General features: G+C 41.2%; 1 protein-coding gene and 1 pseudogene across 1 annotated transcript in view; both read right to left on the reverse strand.

The window, feature by feature from the left end:
* Nucleotides 1-11,507, reverse strand: part of LOC103206918 — a 20,680-nt pseudogene extending 9,173 nt beyond the window's left edge.
* An 8,177-nt stretch (nucleotides 11,508-19,684) lies between these two features.
* Nucleotides 19,685-23,483, reverse strand: part of IRS4 (insulin receptor substrate 4) — an 8,086-nt gene continuing 4,287 nt past the window's right edge. Inside the window, 2 exon segments of the mRNA XM_007952436.1 lie at nucleotides 19,685-23,362; nucleotides 23,365-23,454. Of these exon segments, the coding sequence (XP_007950627.1) occupies nucleotides 19,685-23,362; nucleotides 23,365-23,454 (3,768 nt within the window).

Genomic DNA, 23,483 nt, shown 5'->3' on the forward strand with positions numbered 1-23,483 from the left:
TTCATCTGGCACTCCAAGGTATATTCAATATTCTTTATCAACACTACACTTGAAATATATTAGTTCTTCTGTCTTCCTTTTCCATTGTCCAGGTTTCATATGCATATTTTGCAATTGAAAAGACATGGCTTGAGTCAGGTGCACCTTAGTTATCAATATTTATCCATATAATTCCTATTTTCAGTGCTCTTCATGCCTCTCTGTACATCTGTATTTTCATCTTCTATAATTTTCCATGCCTAACGGGCTTCCTTTGATATTTCTTGTAGAGTGGTCTGCTGGTGGATGATTCCTTTAGCTATTATATGTTTCAAAATGTCTTACACCTTCATTTTTCAAAGCTCTTTTCTCTGGGTATAAAATTCCATGTTGACAGTTTTTCTTTTTCCTTTCAGTACTTTAAGATGTTGCTCTGCTGTGTTCTCATTTGCATATTTTCTGATGAGAAATCTGCTGTCATCTTTATCTTTGTTCTTCTGCACATGAGTATAATGTGTCTTGATATAATTTTCTTCATGTTTCTATGGTTGTGGCTCATTGAGGATCTTAGACCTATGGATTTATAGCTTTCATCTCTTAAAATACATTTCTTCTTTTCCTTCATGAACTCCAGTTATATATATTAGGCAACTTGAAGTTGTTCCAGGCCTCACTGATGCTCTCTTTTGTGTTTCATGTTGAATTGTCTCTAATGCTATATTACCAAGTTAACAAATCTTTTCTTCTGCAATGTCTAATTTCCTATTAATCCCATGTAGTGTAATTTTTCATCTCAGACATTGTAGTTTTCATTTAGAAGTTGCATTGTATCTTTCATACATATTCCATGTCTCTGCTTAACTTTTTTAATATAATGAATATAGTTATAATTACTGTTTCAATGCCCTAGCTGACTACTTACATCATCTTTGTAATTTCTGGGTAGGTTTCAATTGATTTTTAAAAATTCATTATGGGTTCTATTTCTCTGTTTATTTGCATGCCCAGTAATTTTATATTTGATGCCAGGCATGCCACACTTTGTAATACTATGAATATCTTTTCATTTTCATTTTTATTGGCATACAATAAATTACTTGGCAATGATTTGTTCCTTTCAGGTTACACTTTTGGTAGGTCTGAAGTAGTGACCACTCCAGGACTAATTTTATGAAGGAGCATTAGTGGTGTAGAGGTTAAAGCATTCCACTCCTAATCAAAGCTCAGTGGTCCCACCAGCTGCTCTGTGGGAGAAAGATGAGGCAATCTATTTCCATAAAGATTTATAGCCTTGGAAAACCTATGGGGCAACTCATGAGTTGGAATTGACTTGATGGTAGTTTGTTTTTTTGGAGAGCTACTGAGGGAAGCTCTGATGGTGTAGTGCCTAAAGCATTTGACTGCTAACCAGAAGGTTGGTGGTTTAAATCCACCAGCCACTCCCTGGAAGGAATGTTGGGCAATCTACTTCTGTAGTGATGACAGTGAATTTGTTTGCTTGTTTGGTTGGTTTACTGAGGGAAGGACAAGGAGCTCTGGTGATGTAGTGGTTAAAGTATTCAGCTGCTAACCAAAAGATGAGACAGTCTGCTTCCATAAAGACTTTCAGTCTTAGAAATTCTATGAGGCAGTTCCACTCTGTCCTATAGGATTGCTATGAGTAGGTATCAACTTGACAGGCAGTGAGTTTGTGTTATTTTTTTTTACACCAAATGAAGATTTTTCTGCATCCTCTACCCAGTATTCCATGAATCTTTAGGTTCTCTGTTTTTGCTAGTGGGAACAGACCCTTTTTCTGAGCCTGTAGGAGCTGTCTGGTAGCATAGTGCCTAAGGCATTTGACTGCTAACCAGAAGGCTGGCAATTCAAACCCACCAGCCACTCCTCCATCCGACTGGAGGGCAAATAACAACAGGAGTTCAAGCACTGGTGCCTCTAATCTTTTCAGGTAGTTCTTTCTCTGGCCTCAGGCAGTTTTCTTACACGCACAGACTGATCAGTGTTCTGCTGAGTGATTTAAGGAGAACGTTTTGTAGATATTCAGAGTTCTCTCAGTGATGCTTGCTTCTCTCTCACACTCTATCTTGTGAACTTTAGTCACCTGGGTCTCCCTCCCTGCACCATGGCTTGATACCTCTCTCAAAGCCGTAAGCTGGGGCAAAATTTTTTTTTCACCTCATGTAATTAATTTTTATTTTATTGTGGGGAAAACATACACAACAAGACATTTGCCAACATAAGAACTTCCATACTTACAGTTCAGGAACATTGATGACATTTTTCATGTTGTGCCACCATTATTGCTACCTGTTTCCAAAATATTCTACCACTATTAACGTAAACTCAATGCCCTGCAAACAAAAGCTTCCCTTTTCCCCCTCCCTCCTACCCCTGGCAACCACTAATAATCTTTGGTTTCTATATATATGTATATATATATATATATATTTTTTCAACCTATCTAGGAATTTTCCCTCCCCTCCGCTCCAAGTTCACTCACGTTATACGGTATTTTGCAGATTATACATTATTCTTTAGCATTGCATAGTATTCTACTGTGTGTATGCACCACAGTTCATTTATCCATTCTTTGGTTAATGGGCACTTAGGTTGTTTCTATCATCTGTTTGCTATTGTGAATAGTGATGTGACGAACATGGGTGTTCTGCCTCTCATTTATTTAGGATATATACCTAGTAATGGGATTGCTGGATCAAATGGTATTTATTTTTCCAACTTTTTAAGGAATCACCATACCAAATTCCACAGTGATTGTATCATTTTACAGTCCCACCAGAAGTGTATGAGAGTAAGCTGGGGCAGTTTTAGAGCTTAGAGATCTCTGTTCTTTATTGGTTGATGTCCAAGGTCTTCAAAACTCAATTTTCATATATTTTGTTTTTGTTTTTATTGTTAGGTCATTCCAGTGGGAGGGTAAATCTGGTCTATCTTGGCAGGAAGTAGAAGTTTTGCTAAGGCTCTTGATTTTTCATTAATTGCCATACCTTGGTTCCAACACAGAGTATGTATTTGCTACAAGTCAAAATCATTGTAGAGGATTTTATTTTCTGTGTGGCACACCGGGTTTTCAACGTGGGCTTCTCTGGTGATAGAGTATGTATCTTAGGATGGCCTCATCTTTTGTCTCAGTTTTGATTTAGTATAAATGGATCTTCACTTAAGACAGAATATTTCTCATTATTTAAGCAAGATGGGGTTTATCTTTCTCTATTGTGTAGGGAAAACGGAAAAATGGTTTTAAAGTCTGAATATGCAGAGTGAAAGATTGTGAGCACTACTGTAACAAAGTCTCTTCTTGTTGGAGGAGGGTCAAAATGGGTAGGAAGAAGAGAAAATCCTCCTTTCAAATTGTATATAGCCAACTCCCATTTCATGGTGTATTGTGGATTATAAACTCTAGCCTAAGAGGAAATCTCTCTAATCATTTTATCCACTTCTTCTAGTTGACCTTTTATGAGAACTTTAATAGCTTGGGAAAATAATTAAGTAACTTCTCCAAGAGAGAGGCATGGATGGGGCCTGGTGTCCACCACATCTAAGATTCTTTGTAGTTCCAGAATATCAGTGCTACGCAAACCAAGAGTTCACCATAGTTTTATATGGTATTAAGGAACCAAACTAGGCTTGTTGGAGACTGAAATGTTGTCCTAGTGTCACTGTCACATCCTCACAAAAGGATGTGATAGCCTTGCAAAAAGTTTTTCAAGTGTCTGTTACACAGGTTATATCTGCTGTGTAATGAATGGGATATACTTTGCTATAATTCTAAGCATTGTCTTCTCTGCTTCTACCCTCATTTCTTCTGTCTTCCTGGAATGCAAATAATCTTAATATGAAGAGGAAAAACAGCCAATTAAAAAGGCAATGTCAGACAGATGATTCCTCAGCTGCTTCTGAGAAAGTTAAAACAAAACCCAAAAAAACCTGAGCCTGGACATATTTTAAATAGCCTACATCCATTCAAATCCCTGAAATTGAAGGGGAAAATGTAAAAATGTTGAAAGGCTTCTTTAGGATTACAAATGTAGAAATTCAGAATGAATTGTAAGCTTCACTTTTTTTTTTTGTAGGCACTTAAAAATCTGCTCTACATTTCAATATTTCCTTGCTCCTTTTGTCATTGAAATGCTAATTCATATTACTGCCAGTGAAACAGAAGACATTATAATGGATATTCCAAGATTGAAAAGTCAAGGAGATTGCTTCTAGTTCAGTGCTTTGGACCCAAATGTTGTTTGATATTAAGTAAAATCAGTGGTCTCCTCCTAAATTCTTAGGACTTTATTCAAACTTTCTCCTGCTTACAGAGCACAGCACTAATGTTGCTGACAATTTCCAGTGTAGCATGCAACAGTGCTTCCTAATTGCTTTAGCATTTATCATGCACAAGAGATAGGAGGTAAGTTGTCACATTTTGTACAGCTCAGTTGCATTTCTTATCTCTGAAGCACAGTTAAGCAGCAAACTAGGACTTAAGGTAGGTGCTTGAAAACCAGCATCCATTAACATGCATGTCTTAGGGGCAAAATGAATTGGTTTTTCTGAAACAGAACACAGTTCAACCTCACTCTGTGCATGAATTTAGCTTAATTTCTCTTTTGTATATTTTATAAATTGGGTTCAGTGATCTGGCTTATACATACAAATTCTCATACTCCCATTTTCTTGGTTTTGCCTTTTGGCAGTTTTGTTTTCAAAACATTTTTTAAAAAATCATTTTGGTTCATTTCCAAGATGCCCTTTGGGGTCAATTAGCACCTAGTAATATTTTTCTAAGCAGTCACTGGAGGTTCTTAACTAGTGTATATTTAGGCATGTGTTACCTGACAAGTCTCCTGAACAGGTTTTATGCTTTAAAGAAACAATACCCCTTCACATTCTGTATTGAATATTGAGTTGAAGCTCTATTGATACACTTTTCAATGTAGATCTTTCTAGCTAATGAGTTCTGCTGATTGTCGATACAGCCACACTGACTACACCTACCATTAGGAGAATTCAAGTACTATTAAGATAGGAAACTCCGACTGAGGAGCCCAGATGTGCCTATTGATGTTTGAGGAGCTGTTACTGTTCTTAGTTGCCATCTTGTTGATTCCACTTCCTGGAGATGAAGACACCCTTGTGTGCTGTGTAGGACTGTGCTCAAATCTTTCCAAACCTGAGACCTTTTCGGAAGCAGATCGCCAGGCTTGTCTTCCCAGGTGTCTCTGGGTGGGTGTGAATGGTCAGCCTTTCGGAGCTCAGTTCTTCATGCCCCCCAGGGACTATATACACCCTGACAAATCTGGACTGCCTTCTTGAAGTGAGGATTGGTTCTTAAAAACATGTACTTTTAATTATACAGCTCCTTAAATGGTCTCTGTTGTGGATAGCTTTGAATTATAATAGCAAGCTAATTACACCTTCCCCTGTGATATTCTTCTTTTACCTACTTTTCAGCAGCATCGAGTGAGGTCAAGCTGCATAAACAACTCAATTGTCTGCATAGACACCCCATGTAGCTTGTGGATTATGTACCTGATTTTTAGAACTGCCTCTCCCACTGTGGCTTCTCCCCATCTCCACTCCCCCACTGGGTGGACTCCTTGGTCAGGCATTGTTCCCAAAGTCTTACTGACTTTCACAGTGCTATGGTGTTACAAAGACTCTAGCAAAGACTTGGGAGACAATTATTTTTCTAATGTTCCTTTAATCCCTTGGTTTCTGATAAGGTTGTTACTAAATTCTTGATATTCCATCCATCCCTCCCTCTCTATCCCAGCATTGCAAAACTTGTTTTCTGCTTGTTCATTGGCATATTTTGTACTTATATGCCTTCCCCGTGGTTAAAAACAAGGAAATTAAAAGGGGTCGTTTAAAGGGCAAGGGTAGGTGACGAGGGAAACAGAAAACTGTACATTATTACCTTTACCTGCTTGACTGTTAGTGACCCCTCCTTGGGTTTCCGAGGCAGTATCACTGTGGAAGTAGATTGCCCAACCTTCCTTCTGAGGAGTGGCTGATGGGTTTGAACCGCCAGCCTTCTGATTAGCAGTCAAGTGCCTTTAACCCAAACCCTATACTACCACAACTGCTTCATTCTGAAGCAAATCAAATAGTTCTACCACAGAGCAGGAAAGAATATAATGGAGCAGAGACAACAGGATTAAGAGGGGGGGAGAAAGAGTCTCCACACAAGGAGCTTGCATGAACACATTTATTGCGAGTAGCTCTATGGAAAGGCAAGTCAGATATATATATAAACATTGTACAGAGTTGCAAAGTGTCTCCCAAAACCGCACACAAGGTGTTTACAAAGAGTACAAGAGTATTTACAAAGGAAGACAAAGCCAGAGCAACTCAAAGGTCTGTGAAGCAGAAACAGCAAATGTAATGAACTGCTGGAACTGTAAGTTTTACTGACCAAGTGACTATGTCTGATACCAAATTAAATGTAGGTCACACACACACACACACACACACACACACACACAAAATCGTTCCATCATTGGTTTTTCTTAACAGCAGCATAAACTGGTAGCTGGAAGGTGATATGTTGATACACATATTTTAAAAAGATTCTTCCAGCACACAACTGAATAAATTATTTGTATCTGTAAATGGAGGTCACACACACACACACACACAAACACACACACACACAAAATCGTTCCATCATTGGTTTCTCTTAACAGCAGCATAAACTGGTAGCTGGAAGGTGATATGTTGATACACATATTCTAAAAAGATTCTTCCAGCACAATACTGAATAAATTAGTTGTATCTGTAAACTAAGTGTAGAAAGGTTGCATATGTTATGCCGTACCTGTGACTATTTGTACCTGTGATTATTTGTATGTACTGTTGTGTATGAGGTTTCCCATTCATTTATTCAGCAAGTGTTACTTATGTGTTGTACCCTGTATGAACCTAATATGCAAATAAAGTGATAGAGCATTTTCCCCCAAAATAATCTTTACTTTCCACAAGTCTGAACGATTATGACTTAACTTACTTGAAAATAAAATGGTGACAGAAGGCTTGAAAAAAAGACTGCCTATAGAGTGCACTGATATCATAAGGAACAAAAGCCACACTGCGTTAATTGATTAAGACCAAAATCAGGGGAGTCTAGAGGAACTGATGAAGTCTACGCCCTCTCAGTGACCAGTAACTGGAGCAGCCACTGGTACTGAAATCACATCCTCTCCTCAGCACCACTCACAAGGGGGGAAAAAAACAAAAGAGTCCCCCCATCCCTTTGGTTGGTAGGCAAGGAAAAAAAAAAAGTCAACTCGGTTCTTGAGAAAAGTTAGTTAGCAACATGTACTATATATAAGCCTGCTCAAAGATAGAAGTACACGCTCAAAGATATCAAAACCGAGTGGCAAAAAAAACTTCAGGTAAATATCACACTACTTCTTCAAAAGTTGCACATTAAATGCAAAGCAATTTTTTTTCACAGTTACACACAATGGGTACATCTACAATCACATGTACACAAGGTACACAAAGGTGTGCATACACACAAAGATGTGCATGTGCACGTACACACACACACACACACACACACCAGCATTTGCACACTTATACACTCACACCCATCTGTGGTATGATGAGGTTTGCCAGTGATGGTACAAGCCAAGGTTTCTGTACCACCACGTAGCAAAGCTCTAAGCAAGCTTCAAGACCTTGGTACCTATCCTTTGTGGCCACCACCTGTTAGTGTCATATTCTCAAAGGTCCAGGTTCCTAAAATCTTAATTCAGTTTCCATCAGAGGCAAGCAAAAAGAAAAAAAAAAAAAAAAAAAAAGAGGAAGAGCTTGCTCTGATCTTTTTTTTTTTTTTTAATTAAAATTTGGTACATCTTATATAGGCTCATTATTGAAAGGGAAAAAAGGCCTTATAAGAGGCTCCTTTTGGCTTAAGTTTTCAATCAGAATCTTTATGGGTAAGTACCCACTAAGTTCCTGAATATGACAAACTGATCTCTTTATAGGAGCCCTGGCCATAGGGGGGAGAGTGTATAATGGGGAGAGGGCCTGAAAGAGGGGAAAAATGGAGGGTGAAAGTGGGGAGGCCCAGAGAAGGAGGAAAGGGGGCTTGTGAGGAGACTTTTGAAGAATCTTACTCCTTTTTAGGATTTTTACAATTTGTAATTTTTATTTTATAATTTTTAGGGAAAAGTTACGCTTCAAACGAAAAATAAAAAGTAAGTTTGGAAATGTTCAATTGATTTGCAAGCAGAACATCACAATGTTGTAGATGAATAAACCGCTATCTAATTCCTTAGTTCTGCCTTTAAAATATTGGAAATGCTCAATCTAGATGTCAACTTAGTCGACATCTGCTGCAGACAGAATGTTGCAGTTTTGTCAATGAACAAAAACTGCTCATTTGGTTCTGCCTTTACAATATACTGAAAATGCCCCATATCAAGGTTTCAGTTCAGCCGACACTGAATTCCTTGATCAAGAAATGTTTTGCGTATGTACTATTCAGAAAAAAAAAAATCCCAGATCATACCTACTACTTTTTCATGAACGTAATTTTCTTTATCTGCACTTGTTCAAATGTTTTTCAACTTAAAATCTAAATAGTATACCATGACTAAAGTTGGTTATTGGTCACGTCTTTAAAAAAAAAGAGGGAAAGGAAAAAAGTTATGAGCAGCTCACTTTCACAGCATTTGTTTCCTTTCAGAGATACACCGGGGTGGGGAACCAGAAAACAAAACAAAACTAAAGTACAGTGTGAATATCCTTAATGCAAAACCACTGGATCCATAAAGCAGCAGTGTGAATGATCTGTGTGGACTGGATCATCCAACCGCCGGCATCAAAGTGTAGGCTTGTAGAAACTCAGGTTGCTTTCTATTCAGAATCCACTGAATTTTCTTGTAGGCAGATCTGGAGTTGATGAAGATGGAATTCCAGAAACATCATTTTTCTTCTAATATGTATTTTTGTGGCAATGTAATTACTCTAGCAAAAAGAGGACAAAACAAAAGTTGCTTTTAGCATTAGTGTGAAGGGCTTGCACCCCACCGTTACCAAACCAAATCTACCTACTAATTTTTAAGAGTAGATTTACTGAGGTGATGTCTTGGCATGAAGGGTTTGCGCCTGGGTGGCGCAAAGGGTTAAATGTTCAACTACTAGCTGAAAGGTTGGTAGTTCGAACCCACCCAGAGGTGCTTTAGAAGACAGGTCTGGTGATCTGCTTCCAAAAGGTCAAAGCCTTGAAAACCCTGTGCAGTTCTACTTTCCACACATGGGGTCACCAAGAGTCGGAATCAACTGATGGCAAGTAACAACAGCCCTGACATGCAGATTCTGCCAACAGCCAGTGCCTAACACCAGCACAAGCCTAGCAGAGACACAAGGCAGTTATTCCTTTTGGCCTCAGGCTGCCGCTGACATTTCTGGTGCCTAACAGCTTTGCACGTGTCTGCACTGTTAGATTTCCTCCTACTGGAGCCAGTAAGTGAACCAAGCATTTTTCTTCTTCTTCTTCTACATGCTTGATTAAGGAGTTCTGGTGGCATAGTGCCTAAGCATTTGACTGCTACCCAGAAGGTTGGTGGTTGAAACCCGCCAGCCACTCCCTGGAAGAAAGACAGGACAATCTACTTCTGTAGTGATACTGCCTCGGAAACCCAAGGAGGGGTCGCTATGAGTCGGGTCCAACTCAACAGCAGTAAGTTTGGTTTATTTTCTTTTTCAGACATACTTGACTATGCTTCACCAGGTTATGTGGCACAAATCAAAGGATTTAAGTACAGCTTTGGTGACAGTCTCCAGACTCAATCCCTAAATTTCTTGTAAAATAGAAGTCATAACTGCAAAAGAGATTTCACTGAAATCCCAAACTGTCTACTAAAAAGAGGTCACATGCTATCACTCCCTTGACCTGCTTATTTTGAGGGTATATAATTGGAGGGGTTGAGGATCAGGTATTATGGAAGAAAGAAGGCACTGGACCGGAGAACTAAACCCACGCACAGTTATCGAGTCAATTCCGACTCATAGCGACCCTATTGGACAGAGTAGAACCACTCCATAGGGTTTCCAAGGCTGTAAATCTTTACAGAACCATATTGCCTCATCTTTCTCCCACGGAACGTGGTTGGTTCCAATAGCCAGTCTTTTGGTTAGCAGCCAAATGCTTTAACTACTGTACCACCAGAACTCCCTGGAAAAGAGATGAGGATAAATCATCAGCAAATTGATTAATGAGATGCCATTATTACTTTAAGATTGGGCCACAGCCGAGTATTTGATTTCATTTGTGCCAGCCTAAAAGAATCAATGGAAAACATCCCCCAGAGTAGGCTTCAGCTACCATATCTTGTATTAAACCCATAGTACACATTTTGACTATTCTTTCATCCATAGTTTTAAAAATATAACAAACAGCTGGAGAAAGCACCCAAAGTCCCCATTCCCTTCCCATCTACTTGTGGCTTTTAGTCATGATTTGCAAAAAGAGGACAAAACAAATTTTTTTTTTTTAATATGCCATTCGTCCATATTAAAAGTTTTAACAAATAATTGTCCTAAATTAGAAAAGCTATTGCTTTCTTGTGAGCCAGAGGTTTAGGAAATTTAGATGCTAGTAGATTGATAGCCACTGGTTAATGGTAAAAGAATACATATTAGAACTCAGTTATCTGCTGCAAAATTAGGCTAGACTAGCATCATAAGAATTTTGCAGATACAATCAGCTAGATATTTTTTGCAGAAATTTTAGGTCAGAAAGGTTCTCACCTAGTTTAGTTTACTAATTTGTTTTAATATGAAAATATATTCATGTGTAAATAACAGCCCAGCTGCATGTGCTTTAGAGAGGATTTCTTACTGTCCTCTAAGATACACTACATTTTATATATATTTTTCCTGAAATGTACAAATTAAGCTCCATGTAACTACTCCATCAACCTTATACCAAGTCTGAAATTCAGGGGTGTTTGTTGCTATTAATTATTTTTCCTTCTTTACCTTTTTTTAAAAAAAAAAAACAAGAGAGAAGCTCTACTAAAATTTTCATTATTCATATTTCCATAGGTTTCCTATGACAAGAGCATTGAGAATGCTTGATAACAATTAAAGTCTAGCAAATAATAGTACAATTTCAAGTTTTCTTTGCAATATACATTGGTCAACTCTTGATTAACCATGCTAGTACAAAGGAACAATGCTATCCAAAACAAGATAATCCAAAAATAATTTAACTTGCTTTTGAAATGCATTATGGGAACCTGAGCCACAGATTGCCTTTATAATCCTGTTTTACTTAGGCCAATATGAAAATGAGTTTGCATTCCCTGAGCACATTCCAAAGAACAGCATAAGGAAGTAACTCAGAAACACGCTGGGTAGCAGAATTAAAACTCAGTTGTTAACAGTCTGCAAAATGATTATCAATGGGCTGACAATCATACCTTAGATATTTTTCCTGTACATTCTGATGCCATTTCATCACCAAAAGCATAAATGGTGATGATTTTCATAATGTGGCCCATTTTCAATGCATTACTCCATTCGACACTAACAGGTTATAAATAACTGCCTTATTGGCTATTCTTACTTCTCAATTACTCAAAGTTCTTTATTCAAACAACCAAAACCAAACTCACTGCTGATGAGTCAGATCCACTCATAGTAACCCCTCCTTGGGTTTCCAAGGCAGTATCACTATGGAAGTAGATTGCCCAACCTTCCTTCTGAGGAGTGGCTGGTGGGTTTGAACCACCAGCCTTCTGGTTAGCAGTCAAATGCCTTAGGGACTACACCACCAGATAATGAGTTAATCCCACCCCTTTTAATGGGAGGTATATTCTTTAAGCAGTTTTTCTCTGTAAGAGAAAAAATCTCTATAAACTCTGATGGGTCAAAACATTTCCCTACTCCTGCCCCCCAAACCTGCCAGGAACCATTTTCTTCTAAAAAAATAAATAAGGTAAACTTTTCTGTTTCAATTTGTATAATGATATAAACCTGAACATTAATCTTTAATATACTCATAAAGTACACATGACTTCCATATCCCTGGAAATGTATAGGGTGAGCCAAGGAGGCAGTTCCTCCAGGGCATTTCAGACCTCTTTATGTGAATCATAAACATGCCTCTACTATAATATGAAGTCTAAAACAGCAATGGTTCCCCTGCACAGAGAAATGTGAAACTGTAACAATATATCCAGTTATTCTCTCCTTCTCTTTCCATTCTCCTCAATCTTGTTGCCTTCGTTGTCTTTTCAAGTCCAATTTTCCTAGAACTCAAAAATATTTTTCAAGCTTTTTTTCTGAAGGTTCCTCACTCTGTTCTTGAGTCAATCCCCTGCAATCAACTGGCAATCACACACAAGCAGAGGTAACCAAGCAAAGCCTCAAAAGCAAAAAACTAAAGGAAACAGAAATGTATTTCTGTTTCTCTTCAACAGAAATAAATACACACCCTAAAGATGAACATGTGATGGTGCCCATTACATTATTTAACTTAGCACCATTGTATGGAGTTTTTTTTCAACCATCAACTTTAAAAAAACAAAAACATTTTTCTTGTCAATAACAAATTGCCCCTGCCTTTGATGGTCTGTTGAAATGTATAGGGTATGATTCCCTAGGACTTGATAAATATCTAAGTGGGCTCTTCAAGGGGAAAACAGGCAATAATTGTTGTTCCTTGTGACAATAGGAATCATACCAGACAATTGTCTCCTTCCTAGGTCAAAGGTACAAATGAGTTTCTCCTCAAGGTAGCAAAGTTTTATAGCAGAATAATTAAAACAATTTATAAGGGAAGGAGGAGATAACACTTGTAAATTTCCATCCCCTCCAAAGGTCAGGTCAATTGTTTCATATTTTCTCTTTACCAGCAGGGGGGTGGCAGGGCCACGTATGCATGTCCATTAGTCTTGATTATATGGACACAAACTGCCTGAGGATGATCCCTTCTCTTACCACCTCCCAACACTCTTGGACCACTTCACTCTGCTGCCTAATTACTTACTGCAAACTTGAAGGATGCATGTTACTAGAATTCTAATATAGACCGAGGAGCTCTGGTAGCGTAGTGCCTAAGGCATCTGACTGCTAACCAGAAGGCTGCCACTCCTCAGAAGGAAGGTTGGGCAGGCAATCTACTTCCGTAGTGACACTGCCTCAGAAACCCAAGGAGGGGTCGCTATGAGTCAAATCTGACTTGATGGCAGTGAGTTTTTTAGTTTTTAATATAGACCATCTCCAATTTACGAGAGTCATATTAATTGAAACTCATTATAAATTATGTCATAGAGATCGTGTTATAAGTAAGTGGTAGATAGGTTTATAGGTTAGTCTACAAATGCCTACATTTAACCTATGCAGTTCCTGGACTAACAGAGGGACAATTTTTGATTTCTAACATTCTTGAGGGAAGACATACAGTTTCAATTTGGGAGTCCATAAAATCTCTTCTAGTCATGGCAGTTAGAATGCAAACCAAAACCAAACCTACTGCCATCGAGTCAGTTCCTACTCACAGTGACCCTACAGGACAGAGCAGAACTGTCCCATGGGGCTTCTAATGATGTAAATATTTATGGAAGCAGACTGGCTTATCTTTCTCTCATAGAGTGGCTGGTGGGTTTGAACTGCCGACCTTTTGGTTAAGCAGCTGAATGTCTTAACCACTGCACCACCAGAGCTCCTTAACTTACTGAAAGCAAGAATTAAAAGTCACATTTGCTGGTCAGATATTCAAGGGCACTGTTGGTGCACACGTGAATACTTTTCAAGATGAATTTAGAGATGAGACTTCACTGATATCTAAGTTTCAAGTCTACTGTAAGTAGGAACAGTAATCATAGACAGACAAATTATATTGTGAAAACTAGCTAAAGTGACTACAATTTATGGGGAATTAGATATTCAGTAAATCCAGAAGGTCTGGCTAGCATCAAATATACTGTGGTCAATTTAGCCATGGAAGAGCTTTAAACACCAGCCCAGCTGCCTCTGTGCCAGCAAGTGAGAGCAGAGTAGGCAGCACAGCCTTGGACCTGCACAAGGATCCACATGGGGAAGACCTGTTCTGCAACCTAAACGCTAGCAGCAGGCTGTGCACTAAGAGCATGCACCTTCTGGGGCACTAAGTCGCCTGTGCCCCATGGGACTCCCAGAGTGGCACTCACCTTCTCAGCCTGAGAGACTGGGAAAGGGCACATTTTCCTGAAATTAAGGGCACAAGTCTGGTAAACAGCACATGAAGGTAAGACTCACAGAATATACGTAATAAGAAAGGGGTATCAGGAAGCTAGGGGAGAAAAAAAAATGGCAGTAACATATCTCATTCCACTAAATATTTAAGTACATATTTTCCATTAATTCTAAAAAGAATTAAATCCTTAGCCAGCAATTAAAACAGAAAAAAACCCAAGCCCACTGCCATCAAATTGATTCTGACTCATAGTGACCATACAGGACAGGTAGAACTGCCCTGTAGAGTTTCCAAGGCTGTTTAATTGTTATAGAAGCAGACTGTACCATCTCCTTCCCTCAGAAGTTGAAAGGTAGCCTCAAAAGGAATACATACCTACAAATAGGATATAAGCCTATATTTAAAAAAAAAAAAAACTTCAAAAATTCTTCCTTCTCACGTGTCCAGCCAGCATTTCCAAAAGAAGATGGAAACCTAAGACCTGTATGTAGCTCCATAACCAAGAACCAATGCACAATTGCTAGAGAATATTTTACGTTTAAATGGCAAGCACATCACCATCACAATTTACCAATAGCTTTAAAATGAGCAATCCAATAGCTGTGGTGAAACTGTGTTGTAATGTATTCATTTCACTATGATAAAAAGTCATTTTTAAAAATCTCTCATTTCTCACTCAGGACCAAGCAATGTTTTCCAGTAAATGATCTTCCCCATCTAAGAGCCCGGCAGCACCTCTCAGACAACGTTCTGCGGGCTTTAATTAAGCATTTTACAAAAGCTATTTTCCAGTACTGCCAATAAAATGTCTGGGCTATTTTTACATCGTCTTAAAAGCACTAAAAAGGTGCTAAACCAAATGAATTTAATTTTAAACAAGGATTTTTATGTCCTAAGGAGAGGATTTGATTTTCAAGGCTTCTAAAAACTACTTGCCTGACTGCCAAAAGCAAGTTTACTTTTTAAACAAATAAACAGCATCTATGTGTACAGCACTTTTTCTTCCACCTGTCTTACTTTATTCTGTTTTACCCACTGTGATGGTATAGATTACAGTATGAGATTTTATATATAAGGAAGAAATTAAGTTAAAAGACTTCTTGCTGTACCTTGCAGATACCACAGGATTATCACACTGTGTTTGGGGATGAAGATTAGTTAACTTCTCTCCCATTCAATTCCAGCACAGGTGAAATTCATTTGTTCTATGAGCCACACAAACAGATCACCGGAATGAAAATTCCCCAAACCCTGGTAGATGATCCATAAATGCTCTGAATGAGTTCCTTACTTACAACAACATATGCTATTATCAAATGCAAGGACACTTTTGTCTTACTTCTTTCCCAAATTTGGCTATATAATAATCTTTTATTAATGTGTTGTTGTTAATAAGGTAAAAAACCCAACAGATTAATCAGATGAATAAAAGGTGTGCTGGGTGGAGAACTAGACTTGAAATCAGATGTACAGGTGTGATTTTCAGCTCTGCTACTTACCTTTTTGACCCCAGGCAAAATTCGTAACACCAATTTTAGTTCCTCACCTGCTAACTTGGGTCAGTACCTACCATCCAAAAGTAAAATAATCAATGTGAAGGTGCTTTGCAAATTATAAAGCAGTATGCAACTGGTAACCATTCCCTCATTCAACAAGTTATCAATTTAACAGTCCCTTTTAAATCACACACACTATTACTTATTTCTCCTTACACAGGCTACCTGCATCTATTCCAACACAGAATTTTGGGCAGGGGGGCTACTCTTAAGAGTTGGCTCCTATAACAGCTTCTGACAATTTCTCTAAAATATCTGGGTCCATGTTTGGTGATTACAGAGAGGAAAAGGCAGCAAGAGATTTTTATGCACGTGTGACATTCTCGTGTGGCTGCATTCAAGTTTCAGTCCTTGTTTAAAGCAGATGTTTTGCTAGTGGCTGGGATTTTTACCCTGAGAGCATCACTCTTACAATAGAATGAATGCAAATGGATAATGATTGCAAACAAATTTAGTTAACTTTAATTGAGTGAGGTCTCTTCTGTAATTGTTATGGGTCAAATGCCTCATTACTCCAAACAAGTGTGCAATTTTGAAGAGTTGAATGTTGCCTAAAATAAATGATCCATCAAAGGAAATCATTGCTATACAGAGATTTTATTCTAATGATTTATAATAAATAAGTTCAATACAATGAAAATAATTTGTTATCAACACCTATAATTTATACTAACAGGATCTGGCAGTAGCACACTGACAAGAAGCTTTATACAATACACCCTTCATGTTAATAACAGTGTCTACAATTTCAAAAGTTAATTACTACCTTTTTTTTTATTTGCTTTTCAATACCAAATGCTATCATGACATCACTAATTTGGCTGACCAGTTCTCTCACCTTGTCTAGAGCTGCTCTTTCCCTACTGAAGAGAAAAAAAAAGTGAATTTTTCACCTCAAGTTGTTTCCAACTATGAATTGACATTAGATAAAAAAGCAAAACAAAAGTACAAACATGGGTCAAAAGTCACACTAAACCATATAAGGAACTACAGCCTCCTAAAATCTAATGCCTGTAACTCATGTCTTCAAAATGTGAAGACTCAGACATTCAATTAAGGTTTCTAAATTATTTCATTTATAAAAAGGTCAAGTCCAGGTTATATTTCTGAATGTTTCCTTCTAATTGACTTAAACAAATGCCCTTAAAGTACTTACTTACATGCAATGTGGGTGCAGGTAAATGAGATTATATATTAATTTTATGCTGCATGGAAAAAGTTGTTTCACTGCCTTACAGTCTCATGTCTCTTTAAATTATAAACAGATCCCAACTATAAACACCCCCATTAAGAACAGACCGTGCAAACCATTTTAAAAGAAAGTAAAGACTAATTGAAAAGTGGGACTTAGTAGGATTTTGAGGACAGAGAACTTTAATTTAGCTTTGTGATTCTTAATGTAATAACAGTAACAATAACAACAAGGGCTCTATGATACTATGCATCGGGCATTGTTATATGCATTTTCCGTAAATTAAAATGACCTTTCCAGATACCTCACTTGTAATAAAGATTGCCTGTTTGTCCCTTTATCAAAGCACTTTTTTGTGTTTGCTAAAATGTTTTTTCCCCTCTTTCTAATAGTAGATAAGAAGATGAAGAGAGATAGCAGATGGAGAGAAATGATTCTATAGTTTTGTAGTAAAACAAACAAAAAAACTTGACCAGAATCATCCAGCTAGCCTGCTCTTAGCACTTCATGGACAACAACAGTTTACCACATCAATTTACAATAACAGTAACCAAATGCATTTCCTACAATGAGTTGTGTCACCACCACCTCCCTCCAATTCCTTCTATGCCTTAGGAATTATGTGCCTCAATCACCTCAGGGCCAATCTTTTTTTTTTTTTTTTTTTGACAAGAAACTAAATCATCAATTTAAACTGCTAAAACTTCACCATCAGTGTTAATCCAATAACACCATAAAAAACCTTACATTTGTAAAGTGCTTGAACATTCCAAAGTACTTCAACATACAGGCTCTTACTTCAACCTCCCTGTGAGATTACAGCTGTAGCCACTTAGAGCTAGGACTTTCCTCAATAAACAATACATTTCGAGAGCATTAAATCTCAAAAGTAGCTACAAAGTCCTTTGAAGTTATTTCTAAATCAGTCATTTATTGAATCGTGATAATCCTTTGGGAAGTCAGGGTTCATTTCAGGAACAAGAATATTTCACTATTTTTATCTTTGCCTAAACAAACAGTTTTGTCAAAAGCATGAAAACTGGTCAGTCCTTTTCACAGTGCCACAGGGCCACAGGCAGCTCTATATCACATACATCAATATAAACACTGTCTTCAGCAGTTAGGCTCAAACAATAGCTTGAGACCACTTTTCACATGTACTTTATAGACTAAAATAGCTATGTTCCTGAAAAGCTAATTAGGATGTAAATTCTTGGAAATGAAATGATGTATGGTTATTATGGTAGCAGTGGTGGTCATTGGTGTGTGTGTGTGTTTGGGAGGGGGAGCTCACAATTTAAAGGAGCCCTGAACTGAATCCTTTGGCAAGCCAAAGCATCCTTTTGTCAGTTTAATGATCACTCTTTAACGTGTCTGTGCTGCAGTAAGTTTTTGCATGGCAAGTTTTCCATAGCAGGGGAGAAAGGGGAGGGGCTACACCTGACTAAATAGGGAGCTTGTGAGGTGACTGTTGTGATCAGTCCCAGACTTGTTCTGCCTGATCAAGCACAGTGGGCAGAGATCCAATCACAAAAGCATTCCACAAAGCAAGCAAAGCAAAAATCTTCACTAAACTGACTACTGGAATGAAAACTGCTAGGGTCCATCCCTTCCCTACACTGGGAAAGCAGCATTTTCTACTAAGAGAGAAGGCAGTTGAGACTATGGAGACATCAGCCTCCACAGTCATTTTCTCAGAATGTCTCAAGACACGCTGATGACAACCTTGCACAATATATATAATAAATTCATTCTAAGTCTCATTTCCAAGTCTGACAGTCCTTTCGCTCTGTTTTCTTTCTTCCTTTGGAAAAGTAACTATTAAAAAAAATGTGCAGGATAGGATGCCCCAGGGGTCAGGTCCTCCTGTTATCTTGCTTTACTTGACTTCCCAGAAGACATGCCAATTAATGTTTTAAATACTTGGAAACCTTTCCAACAACAGTCATATCCATTATCACCTTGTCACCACACCCTCTTTTGGATGGAGGTCAAATGAAGAAAATGAAGCCCAGTAAAGGTGCATTGCCTGTCTCTGCTAGTGACAGGGAAAAAAAACTCAGGGTTTCTAGCCATATATCCTGTCTCAAAACAAACCAAACCAACACAAAAGCACATTCCACAGCTAAACACTCTTCTTTTAATCACCTGCTTTTTTGCAATTATTTATGTTTTGGTCTTCCTCCAGACATTCAAGCTAACCTTCTTGGTAAATCACAGTACACTAGCATGACGACTGCTTAAAAAAAAAAACTTGGAGAAAGATTCCCTCTCCAAACATTAACCCTTGGTTCTTACTGCTTAATATTCCGTGCTCTTATTAAATCCCTCCACCTACTTAATTATGAGCAGATAGAGAAAAGCAGATTGTAAATGCCAATATGAAAATGAGTTGATGAGACTCAATTGAAGATGTCCTGCTCTGCATAATCATTTAGTGATCAGGAAGGCTATCTGACACCACCCGCATGCTTTATGTCCTTAAATAGTGCTGTTGTAGGGTCCGACTCACAGCGACCCTAAGTATAACAGTAGAACCAAAATTTGAATCATAATCGTTTCTTTCCCAGAGAAAAGAACCTTACAATTGGATTAAAACTTACCACATGAATAATTATAACATTCTACCCCATGTCTAGGAGTACACCAGTCAATGAAATATTAATTCACTTATTCCTACCTACCACTGTTGGCACAGTACCACATGGATTCATTAAATGTTCATTAACTTTAAAGAAATGAATTCTAAAATTACCAACCTCTTCTGGGAGAGTCGAACTTCTGGTTGTCAGGTCTGGCAAAGTCCATTCTCACGTAAATGTCGTCCTCATCGTCTTCAGAATCTTCTCGCTGCGGGGGTCTTGGCACTGGACGACGGCGAGGTGGTGGCAGGGGAGCGGCAGCACCTCTAACCTCGTTCTCACCTCTGGCAGGGTCCGCAGATGGGTTGGGGGCTTCGGGATTGGAGCCATCGGCGATGTTTTGCAACCCCCTTCCTGCTTCAGCAGCGGCGGCGGCGGCGGCGGCGGCGGCGGCGGCGGCGGCGGCATTAGCAACAGGTAGAAACCAGCGGACGGAGGCGGAGTCAAATCCAGCAGCGGCTTCGAAGCGGGCCGCTGCAGCTCCGATGCCTGGGGCAGCAGCCAGGGCGGAGGCCGAGGCTAAAGCCCGACCTACCACTAAGGTTGGGGCCACGGCTGCTTCGGCGGCGGCCGGGGCTGAAAAGAGAGAAAGATTTCTCTCGAGGACGTCAGTTGGAAAGGCGGAGACAGCGGCTCTGGCGGCTGCAAAGAAACTTTGCGATTGCCTTGGGGAGCGTCTTCTCTCTTGCTCCTCTTCCTGTAGCAACCTAGCTACAGGTGGTGGTTCAGAGCATCGGGTGGGGGAGAGAGAAATGTCCATACAGCACTCAGAAAATGGGTCGACCACGTAGATTCGACCTGTTTCAGCATCATAGCGAATGGCACTGTCAGCAAAAGGCACTGCTGGTGTCATTGCTGGGTTGAAAATCACTTCAATGTACTCATCCTCTTCCTCATTAGCGTTGCCACCTGTAGCACTGGGAGGAAGAGGAAAAAGTGGCCACCTAGCACCGACCAGAGATGGGGGATTGGCACCTGGAACAATTACAAGATTCGAGAGGTCGTTTGCTGGATTTAGAAATGGCACTCTGAACTGAACATTCACATAAGGAGAAAAGGCTGACTGTCTGGGGTCAGCCATTATGCCCCATGAATCTGGCAGTCCTTGAGTAGAGGGAAGTGGTATATTGCCCCCTCTCTTAGTGAAGTCCATGTTGATGTAGTCACTAGAGCGGTCAGCTTCTCTCTGCTCATATCTGGGCTTTTGTGGGTTTGGCTTGATTTTATTTCCTTTTGTAATGAAAAAAAGTCTGTTAGGTCTCTTTGCCTTGTTCTTTGGGGGCCTGTCATCATCTGTGGGCTTTGAGGGGGACCTCCCATTTCCAGGCTTGGAGAAAGACCCCTGGACTGAAGGCTTTGAAGGTGCATTTTTGGGGCCCCAGTTAGATGAGGCTTCTTTGTCTGGGCCCCTCCCCAGGAACTTTCCAGGTAACATTGGGACATACTCACTGTGCTCACTCTGTCCCAAGGGGGAGCTCCGAAAAGGGTTTGGCAGAGAAAAGTAGGAGCTCCAACTTTTGGAGGAAGAGCCGCCCTGAGGATTTCTGGGGTTTTTTGGAATTGCACCAGCTCCAGGAGCCATAAACATGTAGTCACTGTCACTATCATTGTCCTTGGAGTCATCCTCTTTATCAGGATCAGGTGTTTTGGGGGGACTTGGTGCAGGTGGTGGGCTGACTCTGGGAAACATCATCATGTACCCTCTTGAATCTTCAAAAGGTGATCGAGAGTGACGCTTATTGGAGGCAGAGACATTTTGAGGAGCCATTGGCATATAATCGCTGGAGCTTGCGAGTGGAGCAGCAACCCCTGGTCTCATTGGCACGTATGGGTCATCTTCATCTTCGTCAAAAGCTCTGGCTCTGTGGGGACACCAAGCTGCACCCTCTGGGGCCTCTGCCTCTTTAACATCCTTCGACTCTTTGCGCTCTTTTGTCACTCCTCTGTCAGCACAAAAATAAAGTCGGAACCTGCCCCCAGATTTCACTTTACCACTAGTTGCTCCAGGTGGAGGGGGTGGAGGTGGGGGGGGTGGCATCTGCTGTTGCTTGCTCTGGGTTAATTTGCCAAAGCAGGATCTTTTCTTCAGAGATTTTCCACGTTCATCACTGCCATCTGAGCCTTTCTCACTTCCCGAGCCCTTGCCCCCTCCAGAGTCCTTGCCACCACCTGAGCCATGGCCACCTCCAGACCCCTGGCCACCGCCTGAGCCCTGGCCACCTCCAGCCCCCTGGCCACTGCCTGAGCCCTGGCCACTTCCTGAGCCCTGGTTTCCTCCTGCACCCTGGCCACCACTTGAGCTCTGGCCCCCTCCAGAGCCCTGTCCCCCACCGGAGTACTGGCTTCCTCCCGAGCCCTGGCTACTGGAGCCCTGGCCACTTGAGCCCTGACCACCTCCTGAGCCCCGGCCATTTCCTGAGCCCCAATTGTTCATGGGCATGTAGTCCCCTCCATTTCCTTCCTGACTATCATTGCCCCGAGGACTGCCTTCCTCCCCAGAGTTACCAGAACCAGATGCTTCAGAAGACAGGCAAGCTCCATCTTTGGGGGCTTCTGCGGGGGCAAGCATGGGGTTGGGTGCTAAGTAACGAAAACAGCTGGCTGGCACCGACATCGCTCTCCTGGACCTACGCATCCTGGGCAGGTGGTGTCTTCCTCGCCTGGAAAGGGGTAGAGGTTCGCTGGCGGATACGAAGCGCCTGGTGAGAAGCATCTCGTGTTCCTCATCACCGAGGGCCCCCGGGTGGCAAAACTCAAAGCGGGACCTTCTGAGCCAGCCGCCCGGCTGGAAGGGTAGCAAGTCCAGGTGCCTCCTAGCGGACAGCAGAGTTAACAGGTGGGTGCCGTCGTTGATGTTGTAGCTGCGGCAGCGGGCTCTATATTCATCTGCACACAAGGCCCTCATCTTCTCCAAAAACAGTTCATGCATGTTTTGGGCTACCACACAGTCATCAACCTGCATCCACAGCTCCCCCGGACCGATGACGGTGGACCTGCCGACTTCCAAAAAGAAATACTGCTCCGAGTGCCCGCAGCGACGGATGCTCAGGAGCTGCACGACCACGCTGGCTACTTCGGTGTTTAGCCTCACAAACACGACCTCCTCGTCGGTCAGGCAAAGCCGGAACACGCCGCTCAGCTCCTTTCTGTGCCCCAGCCCCCTGGGTTTGACTACTACCTGCCACACATCTTTGTAGAAAGGTGGCTCCGCCGCCGCTGCCGCCGCCAGCGCGGCCCCCTCTCGGTCGGGCTGCGCGCCGGGCGTGCCGCAGCGGCGGCGCTTGCTCTCGAGGATGAGGCGGCTGAGCAGCAAGTACCAGCTTTCCTGCTCCGACTCGTTCTCGGCCACCATGGCGAAGTACTCGTCCTGTGTGAAAAGAGCAATGAGGTGTCTATACCTTGCGTCGGCTCGTTGGCTCACGGAGAAGCACTGGTACAGAGTGATCACGCGTCGCGGCGGGATGAGCGCGGGCACCGCGGCGCCGGAGGCTGCAGCTGCAGCTGCAGCGGCTGCGGCGCGGACACTGTGCCGGAACTTCCTGGCGTTTTCGTAGTATTCCAGCCGAGCCGGGGCGTCGGCGGTCTCGACTTTAAGCACGAAGTAGCGCCTGTGCCCATGCTTCTGCTTCCGCAGGTAGCCGCGTTTGCAGACTTCGTCGCCGACGGGGAGGTCCTCCTCCTCCGACTCCGAGTCTGACCGGGAGCCAGTGGCCGCGGAGAGCCACATGGCTCCCGGACAAGACGACCCGGTCCCAATGAGTGCGGTAGGAGTGCCCGAGGAAAGAAGCCGGGTGGGGTGGTCGCCGCCGCTGGTGGAGCTGCCGCTGCTGCAGCTCTCAGACTCCTAGTCGCTTGGTCGCGAGCAGAGGAGCAACTGGCCTTGGTGATGCACGTTGGTTTTAAGGTGA

This window comes from Orycteropus afer, unplaced genomic scaffold, assembly GCF_000298275.1.
Source record: "Orycteropus afer afer isolate SDZICR_OR568_19922 unplaced genomic scaffold, OryAfe1.0 scaffold00336, whole genome shotgun sequence".
NCBI classification, from domain to species: domain Eukaryota; kingdom Metazoa; phylum Chordata; class Mammalia; order Tubulidentata; family Orycteropodidae; genus Orycteropus; species Orycteropus afer.